At 40.9% G+C, this 13,013-nt stretch overlaps 1 protein-coding gene across 3 annotated transcripts in view; it reads right to left on the reverse strand.

The window, feature by feature from the left end:
- cadm2a (cell adhesion molecule 2a) overlaps nucleotides 1-13,013 on the reverse strand; it is a 203,671-nt gene that overhangs the window by 49,645 nt on the left and 141,013 nt on the right. For all 3 annotated transcript variants that reach the window (XM_019364041.2, XM_013272384.3, XM_019364042.2), the window contains one exon: nucleotides 8,320-8,469. In XM_019364041.2, coding sequence (XP_019219586.1) covers nucleotides 8,320-8,469 — 150 coding nt within the window. The remainder of the gene's footprint in view (nucleotides 1-8,319; nucleotides 8,470-13,013) is intronic.

Below are 13,013 nucleotides of genomic sequence, written 5' to 3' on the forward strand. Positions count from 1 at the left end.
TAATGAGAAAAGTGCAAATTTCAGAATATACATTCAGCCGCCTGTGTCTGGATGTGACTGTTCTCTTTTCCTTGTCAACAACCCATCTGGGGACTTGAATTTGTCTGCGCGAATGTGTGTGTGTGAGGGACTGATAGGGAAAAGCAAACAGAATGCAATGCCTATTGAATTGCTTAATGTATATTCTCTATCTCAGGCATTCCTCAGCCTCCATTACCTGTTATAGCTTTCGGTGGAATACTGGCTTTTTAAAATGTAAAATGTGCCATACTCTATAGAGTAATTGGCTTGTGGAGATTTTTCCTGTGACAGAAATGATTTTCTTTCATCAGTCTCTACCTGCCATGTCGAGTTCAGTGGGACACCCTCGCCAGCCCTACTTCATTAAGTCCTTGTGAGAAGCGGGTCAGCGAGGAGACAGCTCTTACCCATAAACTCTACTGTATTTTGCAGAGGAATACATTTTCCCCAGCAGCTCGAGAGCAGGGTGTCTATAAGGTGCTACATATTTTTACTGGGGTATCCACTACAGCTATCCTTCAAAATGACTTTGCAAAGCATTTAAAAGAAAGTGGAAAAGGTCTGGAGTGTCGTATCCTTGTTTTTATAGGATTAAAGGTTCCCTGCAAACAACTCTTAATTTTAGGCTGCAGTTTAAAAATATGTATTTCTTTTTCTAAAAAAGAAAAGAGAGACAGAGCGAGAGAGAGAAATTATTTCCTATTCCCAATTCTGCACTCCAGAACTTTCTCCTTAAAGACAGAAAGAATAAGCCTGACACTATAAGTGTGAGGTAATTATTCCCATTTGCCTCCGGTATTCTTCTCTACACCCTGTGAATGATAAGTGGCTCTACTAATAAAGACAGTAATAACTGGATCTGTTGCCTCATTTGACAGTGCACTGTCTGTCTCACCTCAGCCTGTTTTACATCAGAACGAGCAGAAATGACATTTGTCTGACACCAGTTTCTCCAATCCACAGTGACAACTATACAGAACGCTACTTTTAATTACAATACCTGCATGCACGTCTAAGTGCACTGCAAACAAAAGCAGGTTTTTTCTTCCTTTTTTCAAATCAAACGCTGAATGTTACATTCAAACACAGACATGCGCAAAGTGAAATGACAAAGAGAGAGGACGCAGAATCCTCAAGGTCAGAGAAAAAGTTTGCCTGTTTCTTTCACAGGTGATAACTGCATCTGAAAGCTCTCATAAAATGCCTCCTTAATTCGTCTCCTTTATCCCACCAAGGCCTACATTCCATCTCCTTTTCCTTCTTTTTCTTCCTCTCATGTTTTATGGTCCTTGTCTTGGAGAAAGGGGACTTGTTAGGGATCTTTGGAGATTTACAGTCAAGTTTTTTTTTCTATCACAGAGAACACCGTACCAATCTTCAGCCCGATATGAAAGGATGTTTCATAGAGGTACTCTACCAGGGGGAAAAAGACAGCTGTCTCAAAAGTTTAACTTTCTAGCTAAGATTAAGTTTTGAGAGAAAGTTCTACTATCTGTTTAATAAAAAGTCTGTCAGGCATTTCTTATTTTGTTATTTACTTTGGAAAACTTTTAAAAGCCTATCCCCCTAAATTGCTCAGGCACAGATACTCTGAATGCATCAAAGCTTTCATGGTTGCATACTGGGGAGGTGGAAGGCTTGACATTCCACATGCACACACGTATATATGGGCTTACAAGCACAGATACACACGCTCACACGCTCACAAACAGCCAGCAAATTGATTCAGACAGCTGAATATTTGATATCTTAGGACCTGAATAGTTTCATATTCAGCAGTTTGGGGGCCTAAAAATGAGCAGTTGGCCCTTAGCTGTTCACCCATAACACTAATCTTAATGTTTAAACAGATTCAATCAATCTGCAAATAGCACAGCATAGACAGAGTTGTCCACCACAGGTGCACTCAGCACTTGGTAATTTTTCAAGAACCATTAACAAACTATTGCTCATATGTACTTCAAAAAATGCTACAAATAACCTCTGCAGCAAACAGATCTGAAAAACTTGCCCATTTTTAGAATGCAGTTTTTAATTTGACTGTTCTTCTAATATGCCAGCGCATATGCGTGGGACTCAGGTAGCTCCCCGAGTTCACACTGCGTTAGAAGTTACAAAGACAGCGTGACCTTTTAATGGTCAGTTTGCCTTTTCAGCAGCATGAGGCAAGACCAGAGTAACTGAAGAGCATGAAAAATGCTTTAAAATTTGCATTAATCTCTCAAAATCAAAGCATTAATAAAGCATTTAGCTGGAAAGATGTCAAACTAATTTCAGTGCCTAGTCATATATTCATAACAAATACATATACAGAACAGCACTTATGAGGATTTGCTGAAGAGTAGCATTTACATGAAAAGAACGGTATTCAATGGCATTTTTATCTAAAAGATGTGTCTGAGAACTATTATTGTAAAATCCATTTTTATCTTTTTCTACTGTAAACAGACCAACTCAATAGCTGAGTGTTCAGAGTGAATACCACATGGGTGCAAATATCTTTAAGGATCTTTAAGAGTCCCTGGTTTGATTCACGCTGAACTCAGACCTTTACTGCATGTCAATCTGCTCGCTTTCCTCACATTTCCTGCCTCTGCCGCATCTACTCAGTGAAGGTGAAAATGGCAAAAAAATTTAAATAAAAATCTTCTCATAGTGTAACACGATAGTTTCCCTGTACTTATCTAGCTGGGAAACTATTTCAGGAACTAAACGAGCAAATATAAATGATATCAGTTCCAGAATAAAGTGTACTATTTCTGACCCTGAAGAAATACTACACCACCACACTGCAAGGCATGTTACTATTTTTTCCTGGAGGTTGTCCAAAGACAACATGACCTAAACCCAAATATCAGACCACTAATTACATTACTGGAGAAATATGTGCAGCATCTTTTCTAGCCACACAGCTCCCAGTACAAAGGCCTGCAGCTTTAGTATCATTTTGAACAGAACTATAATGTATTCAGCTCTGCCAAGTTTGTGCTGCAGGGAAACGCTTTATGATGCATGTAAAGACAGGTAAACCATGATCCTGCCATAGTCTGGAAGGTAGGGGTGGACAGATAATTAAAGAGAAGGGAAAAGAATCAAGGAAGTAGGTTGAAAATGAAAACCCACATGTGGGTGTTCATAAAGAAAGAAAGAAATGGTATGTAAAAGGGTTAGCGAATTACAGCAACCATGTTGAGTAAGTGATTTAAATGTCATACCATAGCGAGCGCTCACACATGATGAGTCCACTAAATAGGCTTGCAAATTTAGCCTGGAAAGTAATTATACATAGGCTCTTTCTAGTATGGGAATAACGAATATTTTGTAATTATGGGTCATTGCAGAATTTCTCCATCCAGGAAATAAAGCTATTATCAAGTCAACCAAAAGAGCAATTTGTAAGGAGATATTAGCTTCTTTTGAATCTTATAAAAGAGAGAATCCCTCTTGCCCAGCGCTCATCTCTCTCACTGTCAAAGCACAGCTTAAGTCCCTTAGTGGTAAGTGATGGAAAGGACAAAATTGGCTACATTCGGGACAATGACTTATTTGAAATTCAAACAACTCTTCACAGCCAGCACCTTTGAGAGGATGGGAGACAAGAGGAGTCTCTTTCATCTGACTAAATGTCTTAGAGGTGAGTCTCAGCGCTGACATTAAACAACAACAGCCGAGAAACCGGCACCACTCAAAAGACTGCGATGGAGTCAGTTGCTGCATTTGTCTTTCCAAAAGCAATATGTTTATGCTAATGCTCTGTGGCTGGGTTTAACCCCGGATGCAAGTGACGTTCTTTTGTGATGCGACACGTGCTCATGCAGGTGCAGTGCAAAGTCACCAACCTGTTGAGCAGACGCGCATCAATACGGAAATCTGAAATGATTCCTTCGGTCTAAATTAGAGTGGGGAAAAAAACACAATTCATCACAGTGAAATTTACGGTAGCTGACTTTGAAATAGACCTTTAACATTTAAAGAAGAATTGCGTTTACACGGAGTAAACCTGCAAGTTCAAACAAGGTGGATGCTAAACTGCATGGAAAATATCTTGTACATTAAGAGACGGGGGGAAAAATAGTTTTTTCAACCACTGTGACATAGCAAAGTATGCAAAAAGTTGCCGAGTTGGGGTTGTATTTTTGAGCAACTGTGTGCTTGCCCTAATCCCCATCTTCTTCTTCCCAACAGGCAGCAAGGAAAATTAATCTGAAACCTACTGTGCTCAAAGGCGTTTGCAGCTGAGACATCTTTCCTTTCACACACTGCCAGTGGCACTTTGGAAACACTCACCATCTCTGTGCTCCCATCAGCATGTGCATCTGAATTTGCCACGTTCAGCAAGACAACTCCCAAAGCACACATACACACATACACAAACACAGACCCAAACCAAAACAGCAACACAGCTCTGGAGCCTTAGTAGTATCCCCCTGCTTTTCTGATAATAAGAGAGTCCTTGGCTGGTTTTTCATTTCCAATCTCAGAGCCTTGCACTGGAAATGCCATGAAATAGACCCCCAAGCCCGACCCCTGGTGTGATATGGAATAACCTGCGGAGAACATCAACTGTTGAATTTGATGTTCAATGCAGCTTTTTACCGCTGCTCTTTCTGAAAAAAGGCAGGTAAGTGAAAACGTGAATGACTGAAAATTGAAATGCTTTGCCCCATGCATGCATTCAGTTACTCTATGCAAAAATACATACAAACACAAACACAGAAAACACACACGCGTACAGTGCACGAACACCCAACTGGACAAGGCAACCCAGTGGGCAGCGGGATAATGGAAAAAGACTGTGTAAATCCCATATGTGCTTAATCCAGACACTTACAAGAGAGTGTGATTCATACTCTATTACACTCAAATAATACAGCTGAGAGATGCGCAGGGCACAATCACTCCAACAGGCATGAACCAACTAAATAAGGCCCATGAATCCTCTTTATGGGGACACTACTGAAGATGGTGTAAAAGGTCAGGAATAAACCCTCTGTACTTATTAGCCATTAAAACAATCGTAGTTTCCTGCCACACCTAGAGTTTGTGTATGCATGCAGGATATTGTGTTTGCGTGTGTCGGTGAATGTGTGAACGATAACAAGGGCTTGCATTTGTTTAATGGAGAAATGTCTGTGTGGGAATATGCAGATCTCGGGTATATAAACTGTTATTTATACAGAGCTTCGATTCTTCTCTGCAGACGACATCACTCCCAGGCTGTTTTCTCCCTGAAAGTGGGATGTGTTGATGAGATTGTTAAAGTCCTATATAACAAAACATTAAACATTCTCTCCTCTGTTTGTACACTGCGGCATATCCTCACAGTTGCAAAATGTTTACAAACTCATACATTTGAAGCACGAGTTTGATTAAACGGATATTAACACCTCTTATTAAAAAAAGTGTGAAGTCTTTCCTGTTCAACATTTTTAAATCATTAAACTGGATTTAAACACGCCCCTCACCCACGCACTTTAAGTGAAGTCTGTACTTTTTGCTTGTCACTCTTTAGGCAATTCTCACAAAGATGTGGCTTTCATTGCTGATGTTTTTATGTGCTATGAAATTTCACTGTAGTTCCAAAGTGTTTTTGTTCGCTTCTGCGTTATACGACAGTCATTTGGGTCTGAGAACCCATTGTAATACCTGGGGAAAAATGTACCACTAAATAGCTAACTGGATACCCCAGCAAGTTATGCTCTGCTGATGAAGGCTATACCACAAAATGTGAAAATGAGTCTTTGAATATCAGCAACAACTTTATTGCTCTCACTTATACACAAGCCAACAATATTGCATCACTCCTAATATACTGTGTGCTGCAGACGCTGATGCTGGTACGAGCTAAGCACCAACAGACTGTGTGGGATTAGGGATGGGTATCGTTTAGGTTTTATCCCATACCGGTGCCAAACCGGTACTTTTGAAACGGTGCCGGTGTTGTGCCAAAAACTGATTGTCTGCCAAAAACTGATTTCCAGTATTTGCCAAAAACTGATTGCTCGTATTTAAACTTCTATAAGTAACTTGTTGGGCTATAATATGTGAAACATGTGTCAAATGCATCCCTCATGGATGACATAAAGTCATCTTGAGCCACAAACAACATTCGTGTAACAAGGTAGAAGCCGCAATCAGTTTTTGGCAGTGACCTTTATATAACCTTTATTTATGCAGTTAAAAAAAATCTCATTAACATTAAAAATGTCTTTTGTAAGAGTAAGTTGGCCAAGAGGACAGCGGAAATGGCAGCAAATATTACAATAGTTCTGTAAAAATATTTTAAGTGGGGATAAAGGACCGGATTGGTTATAATGTAAGTACAATAACACAGAGTTGTAAAGATACTTGAAAAACAGATAGTTTTTTAATTCTATATATAACCCCTTTGTAAACCCTGTTCACCGAAGTCTATTTACCAACATATGTAAAGATATTACACATGAAAAATACACAGAAACATTGGAAATCCGTTTTTGGCAGGCAATCACTTTTTGGCACAACACCGGTGCTTAAACGGTGCTCAAACCGGTGCTTAAAGAATGGAGAACACAAAATTGGTCCAAAAACCTCTCATGTTCAGCTGTTTTTTTGTAAAAAGATAACAATGTTAGCCTTTTCTGCAGCTATAGGGCATATATGGTATCACTCTTGGCTGGAAGCAGTGCTTAATCAATGGAAAAAACACAAACTTTGTCCAAAAACCTCTCATGTTTAACTGTTTTCCACTTTTTCTTTGGTCATTTTAGCCTTTTTGGCCAGGGTGAAGGGAGTATCTGCCATCAAACAAGAAGACAGCCGCATGTAACTACGACGGTGTTTGCTACTTCACCTTACATGCATTAATGTAATAATGTGGTTAGCGTACTCAACGTAAATTACACACGAACAACATGAAGCTACTCACGCAGAGGAGAACGGCTGCTGCTGCCATCATCATCCGTCATCATTTCTGCTACACTGTCAGGGGTAGGGGCCAGGACTCTACTCGTCGGGTTTTTGGGGGATGTTGCTAACTCCAGGTCCGATAACAGGCACCACACCCGCAGTAGATGTGCTCGGTGTGAGGTCTCGCAGCAAGCTATCAAATACGGCGCATTTCTCGGCTTTTAAAAAAACGCTATGCGTCACCAGGTGTTTCATCGGATTCGAGGTGTTACCTCCTTTGACAGTATCACAGTATCAGCTTAAAGCACTTGTTGCAGGCTGCTGAGTTTGCATCTTTTGCTGTGAAGTACAGCCAGACTTCTGACCGCTTCGCCTTGGGCATTTTTAATCTGTAGCTCTGCTCTAAAAGAACGTACGTACCTGGCCCCGCCTACCATCCTCGGAAACGTAAAATGATTGGCTAGAATCTAAAGTGTATCACAGCTCAGGAAAAAAAAGCACCGAAATCAAGCACCGAAATGTGCGCTGCTTTTCGGTCTGGTTACTACCGCTTATGTCAGAACCGGTGCCAAAACCGGTACCCATCCCTATGTGGGATGATCTGATCTTCCAACTTGACCAGAACATCAATTTAAAACTTTTAAGCACGGTTTTAAATTTAGATTGAGGGGTTATAGAAAATAAAAATGGATTTGATCCACCACATCATTTTTTTATTGGCGGTGGTTAATCTGATCCAAGGTTTGCACTGATCATGCTTGTACTTGAAATGCCAGATAGGATGGATGAAAAATGCACTAGCCTGTTCTTACACCCCCACTTACCTTATTCAGTTATACTTTCCAATCATTCACCACAGACAACCGTTACAGTGAAGTAAAACAAAATGCACACAAACAGACAGAGAAGCCAAAGCCCTTAAACTGCTAATGGCAGGTGATGATCAGCACTGGTTATACTGTTCAAAATAGAGCTGGTCACATCTACTCCGACCACCGACAGCTTCTTTGTAGCGGGGTATGTGTGTCTATCTATGTGTGTAAGGATGAACAGTAACAAAGTAAAAGAATAATAACAGCGGCATACTATACATCCACAGAGGGAAGCTTTGCAAAAAACATCATGAAAAGCAGCTGGGACATGAGTGTATCTGTTTCTCCTTACTGTGAAAGAACGTGCTGCACAGACATGAAAACACAAACTCGAGAAATGTGGGACAGATGCTGAGACACAGCAGACACAGACAGATAGAAAAAGTATGATTTTTTGGCTTTTTAGGTCAATCTCCAACCAACAACAACAAAAAAAAAAGGAATCAATCCCGTTTTATGCATTCCTCTGCAAACCCAACATATACTTTTAAAGACCAGATCTGTCATGTGGTGGCTGGTGTCTGCTCCATCAACTCACCCTTCTTGTCCCCAAAAAAGAGGGTCTGCTGTGCTGGGTTTGACCACTGGAGGGAGGTGTTGTCATTAAACTCCACACGGCAGGTCAGGTTCGCTGTCCCACCCTCTGTCACAGTCACGTTCTGAACCAGAGGATACTGACCGCTTATCGCTGCAAAACGACACAAACGAGAAACGTGTAAGAGGAGATGTGGATGCATCAGGTGGGGGGACAGAGAAAGCTGCAGGGGCAGACAGAGTCAGACAGATGGCACATTTGCGATTGCTCAACTTGTAAGGGTGTTTTGGTAATTAAATTCTCTTGATGAATTTCAATTCAGCACAAGGATGGCGATATAAAATAAGAAGCTCTGCAGGTAAACTGGGGAATTCAATTTTTATCCAGCTGGTTGATAAGGATGCTTGTAAAAAATAAGTAAAATACTTTAATATCACTGGAGGAGTAAATCAGCTCTTTGCTAGGGAAGAAAAGGGAAGAACAAAAATGTCTTGTGTGTTTGAAAAAAAAAAAGAAGCTTAACAGCCTAATTACAAAGCAAATGTTCAGGCAGACTGGCCAGTCACTACTGTGTGCTAAATTGGACCCTAACATTGAACACACAGGAGGCATTTAGCCCGCGGTACCAACCCTGAAACCTTAGCTACACAGGGAAGACCAATTAAAAACTGTTCTCTGTGGACTCGTGTGCATGCATGGATGTTAATTTGTGTTAAGCCTGCATCCAAAGAGAGAATCGCAGAGCTCAACTGAGTGATATCATTCTGGGTGACCTCTAAGCTGAATAGAGGGAGTTTTCAGCACCACGGACAGGTCACTTCTGGAGCCAGTTCACCAATAGCTGCTTGCCAGTTTTCAGAACTCTGGACAGCTCACACTGTTGCTCGTGTGGGTGTACATGTGTGTTTGCGTACGCTTTAGTGTGAAGGCTGAGGGAGCAAGTAAGCAAGTAAATAATAATAACCATAAATCTATCCCTGTCCCCATCCCCGGAGGACAGATTTTAAAGACTGTGTGAATGAAGGCTTAGGTAAGAAAGATTATTCATCCCCAGCTAACTCTCACGTCTTAAACCGCCATTCCTCCCCAGGCAAGGATTAGGAAACAGTGAAGAAAAGAAAAACATATATAAGGTGAATTTTTTTTTTTCAAATTTGTGAGATTTTAAACGCCACGATATCCACTGAACGTTGCTAATGGAGTTTTCCTTACATAAGTTAATTATTGGACAGGTAGCATAAACAAACCCGCAGACGGTGTTTTGTCTTCTGGGCGAGCAGACGAGGCAGGGGAAACCCACGCCGAAGGATGTGCGGAGACAGGAGAAGGTGAGGTGAAGGAGAGAAAGAGAGGAAGCGAGAGGTAAGTCATGGAGCACGGGTCATTTCCAGTGTTGATTAAGGCCTCCCGAGGTTAATCATGCGTGTGAGAGATAGAGCGGGAAGAGGAGGGAAACGAAGGAAAAATGGATGTGAGCTATGGGAGGCTAGGAATATGTTTTATTCATGAAAGTTTTGCATGAGGCATGATCTGCCAGCGATTTACCGTTCTGCTGCGCCTGCCCTCACTCTCTTTATTACTCCTTCTCTTTAAATCACTTACTTTTTCTCATTTTTCTCGCTCACGCAGTGGAGCGACATGCGGCCCAGTGTGATACATTTTGTTTCCTTTCTGCTGGCCACAAAGAGAAGTTAATGGTTAACCGCCATACCCGATGGTACCAATGATGTTTTGTGAGTGAGATTTTGCAAAATATAATTTTAGTTCATTACCGCAGCAGATGTGTCTGGGGAGCCGCTTGCTTGTTGTGTTGCCAACTCTTCACTTATATCTTAAAATATAATAGACGAGTTTGTTTTCCAAATTATCTGCTTATGACAAACAAGGAAGAATTGAGTGATTTAATGAGTATGGCAAAATGCCACGTATGTCTTGGGGGAAAATGAGCGTTTCCAAAATGTGGCTCGCTCATTCAGATTTTCACTAAAGACTTACGGAGTAACCGAATGTAAAAGTATCACAGCATCAGAATTGTAATATCAGAAAATGATCAACTATATATATAAATATATGTGTGTGTGTGTGTGTGTAGAAAGATACATAGTGACTGTGCTATGATGCTAATACATTTTGACTACGATGCAACAAGATCAAATTTTCTTCACTGGTTTTGGGCTCCAAATTTTTACGTCTTACCAGCGGAATCTGATCGATATGTGAAAATCACTTGTTTTCTTTAAATTCAAACATTTATCAGTTTGTAAAACCACACATTTAATAACTTTTACACCAGTGCACATGGCTAACTTAAATCAAATCTCAAAATATAACACCCCAAGATCCAGTGTGACTCTTTATCTAATACATTTAAATGCCCACATCGCTCTCTTATCACACCTTTAAAATGCTAGTTTGCAGCTTTGCCTCGTACTGACTGAGCTGATCCTGTTGGAATTCGATAGAACTATTTTTTAACAACAGCTACTTCAACAAGGAAACAGATGGATACCCTGGCTAATTACTTGGCATTGCGTTAGCACTATATTGTAGATATGTTGTGTAACACACCTCATTTTATTTTGTTTTGAATGTAGCTTTATTCAAATCTGTATGCAGTTTAAACTGATATGTGTGTTTGCATAGCGTATTGCTACAAAACAAAATAAGAGCTGTAGTTTTCTACTACGAACTGCAGCATTCTGTGAGAGGGAAACGTCAGCCTGCTGCAGGTCAACATGGAATGACATAAAGCCTGCCACATGCCATAACATTTTCACCATAAGTTGGTTTGCAGTTCCTTTCCCGAATTGGATATATGTAAAGCTATTTGGTCAGTGACTGACTGGTAGCAGTCTGGTAGCAGAGGCACACTGGTCTATCAGGCCGATATAAAAATATTTGTGCCATAGGTTTACTTCGGCTAGACACGCTAAACTATTAGCTTTTACATTTCATCTCTCCTCTTCTTTCCTCTCCTCTCCTACACAGATCTACAATAGTCCGGGGATCCCTCTGTCTATGCTTTGCGTCAGTGTCTGGTGCTACACTTCCATTGGGACTGAAAGGGCCAAAGGGGCCACAATGATGGTTATATTAGAACAGCGTAGTGTTCTTTGCGCCTAATTGGCCAGTGGAGTAGGTTCTTCCATTCTCCCCTCTGGCCAGCCAGACCTGATTTAAATGTATCTCCTGAGGGAAGGAGGCAGCTGTTCTCTCCTGATTTCCATGTCTAAATTTAGGCCCTTTCCTCACTTCAACTCCACTCTTTCTCCTACTTTCAGTTTCTTGCTCTGTCTTTTCCAGTTCACATCCATTCCACTCAATTCCCTCCACCCTCTCTGTCACGTTTTCTCCTCTAGTTGATCCCTGAAGGGTGGCATTTCCACTTGCTTTGTCTCTCATTTTCATATTCTCTCTGTCTCCTGCTGCTCCCTAGTCTTTAAAGTTTATCTTGATCCTACCTCTTTTCTGTTGCTCAATTGTGCTCTATCTGTCACGGCGAATGGGGTCATTTTAATTGCCCTCCACCTTGACTGACATGCTAAGGCTAAGACAGGTCAACAATCCTCTCATCTACATGACATTATAAAGTAATGACATAATGAAATTAGCTCTGCTTTATTTAGCTCGAATTAGATCACTTACTATACTGTGCAAAAGTTTCAGACACTTTAGCTGTAGATTCTTATCCGTCACAAATTACCATAAAGGTGGGCTCTGATTGGCTCCTAATTCATTCTGCAGCATCAAAAGAACCCTGCATGCACACACGAAGCTGCGGTAACTTCAGCGACAGGAGGAACTAATGCTATAGTCCTCACACAGCTCCCACTTTACTTTTAGTGCCTAAACATGAAAGGCATTATAGAAAAATGCACGGGCCAGTTCAGCCGCTTCTTGCCCAAGCAAATGACTGGACAAATAACACTGATACGAATATAAGAGTATCCTGGGTGCTTCCTGTCTGCTCCCCCACATGACCTTTCAAGCAAGAGCAGCCGAGTCTACTAACCTTTCTTATTTAGGCATTCAAGAAGCAGAGAAAAAGAGAGAGATGCAGCAGACAGATGGACAGCCTGGAGCTACTGACCTTTATACCAGGACTGGAGCTCAACTGAGCTGTAGAGCTGTGATGTATGGCCGAGAATACAGGATTACAGGACGGGAAGAGGCAGGCCACAGTTTTGATTAGCCGAGTCACCTTTTAAGCCAGTCAAGCACAAGTGATAATTGCAGGCTTGGGATCACACTTAAAATTTAAAGGACAATTCCAGATTAGTAGAGCATGGCCATAATTTGTGTGGGTTATAAAAAGTAAGATGTGAGAACTGGCAAAGAGCTAAGAGTTAGCTTGTTAAGTCTGGCTATTATCTACGACGTTAAACACAATAATAAATATGTGTATACATTTTTCTGCTTGCCTTTGTTTCCTTGACCACACAAGTTAGGTTAATCTCCGGGTTTGTTTAAAACTTTAATTTTATTTCCAGCGCTGGGAAAAGAGAAGTTCTAACACTGAGTGGGAGCTCTTGTGGGACTCCCTTGGAATTAGGAGGCACAATGTTATTACCGCAAGTAAGAACAATAGTCAAAAGCACAAAAATAAAACCCACAATGTAACACACTAGAACTGCATTTAAACTGTTAAGCTCAGAGCAATTAATCATTTGAACCTGAACTAGATCTGCAGGGCCTTA

This window comes from Oreochromis niloticus, linkage group LG10, assembly GCF_001858045.2.
Source record: "Oreochromis niloticus isolate F11D_XX linkage group LG10, O_niloticus_UMD_NMBU, whole genome shotgun sequence".
Taxonomy (NCBI): Eukaryota; Metazoa; Chordata; class Actinopteri; order Cichliformes; family Cichlidae; genus Oreochromis; species Oreochromis niloticus.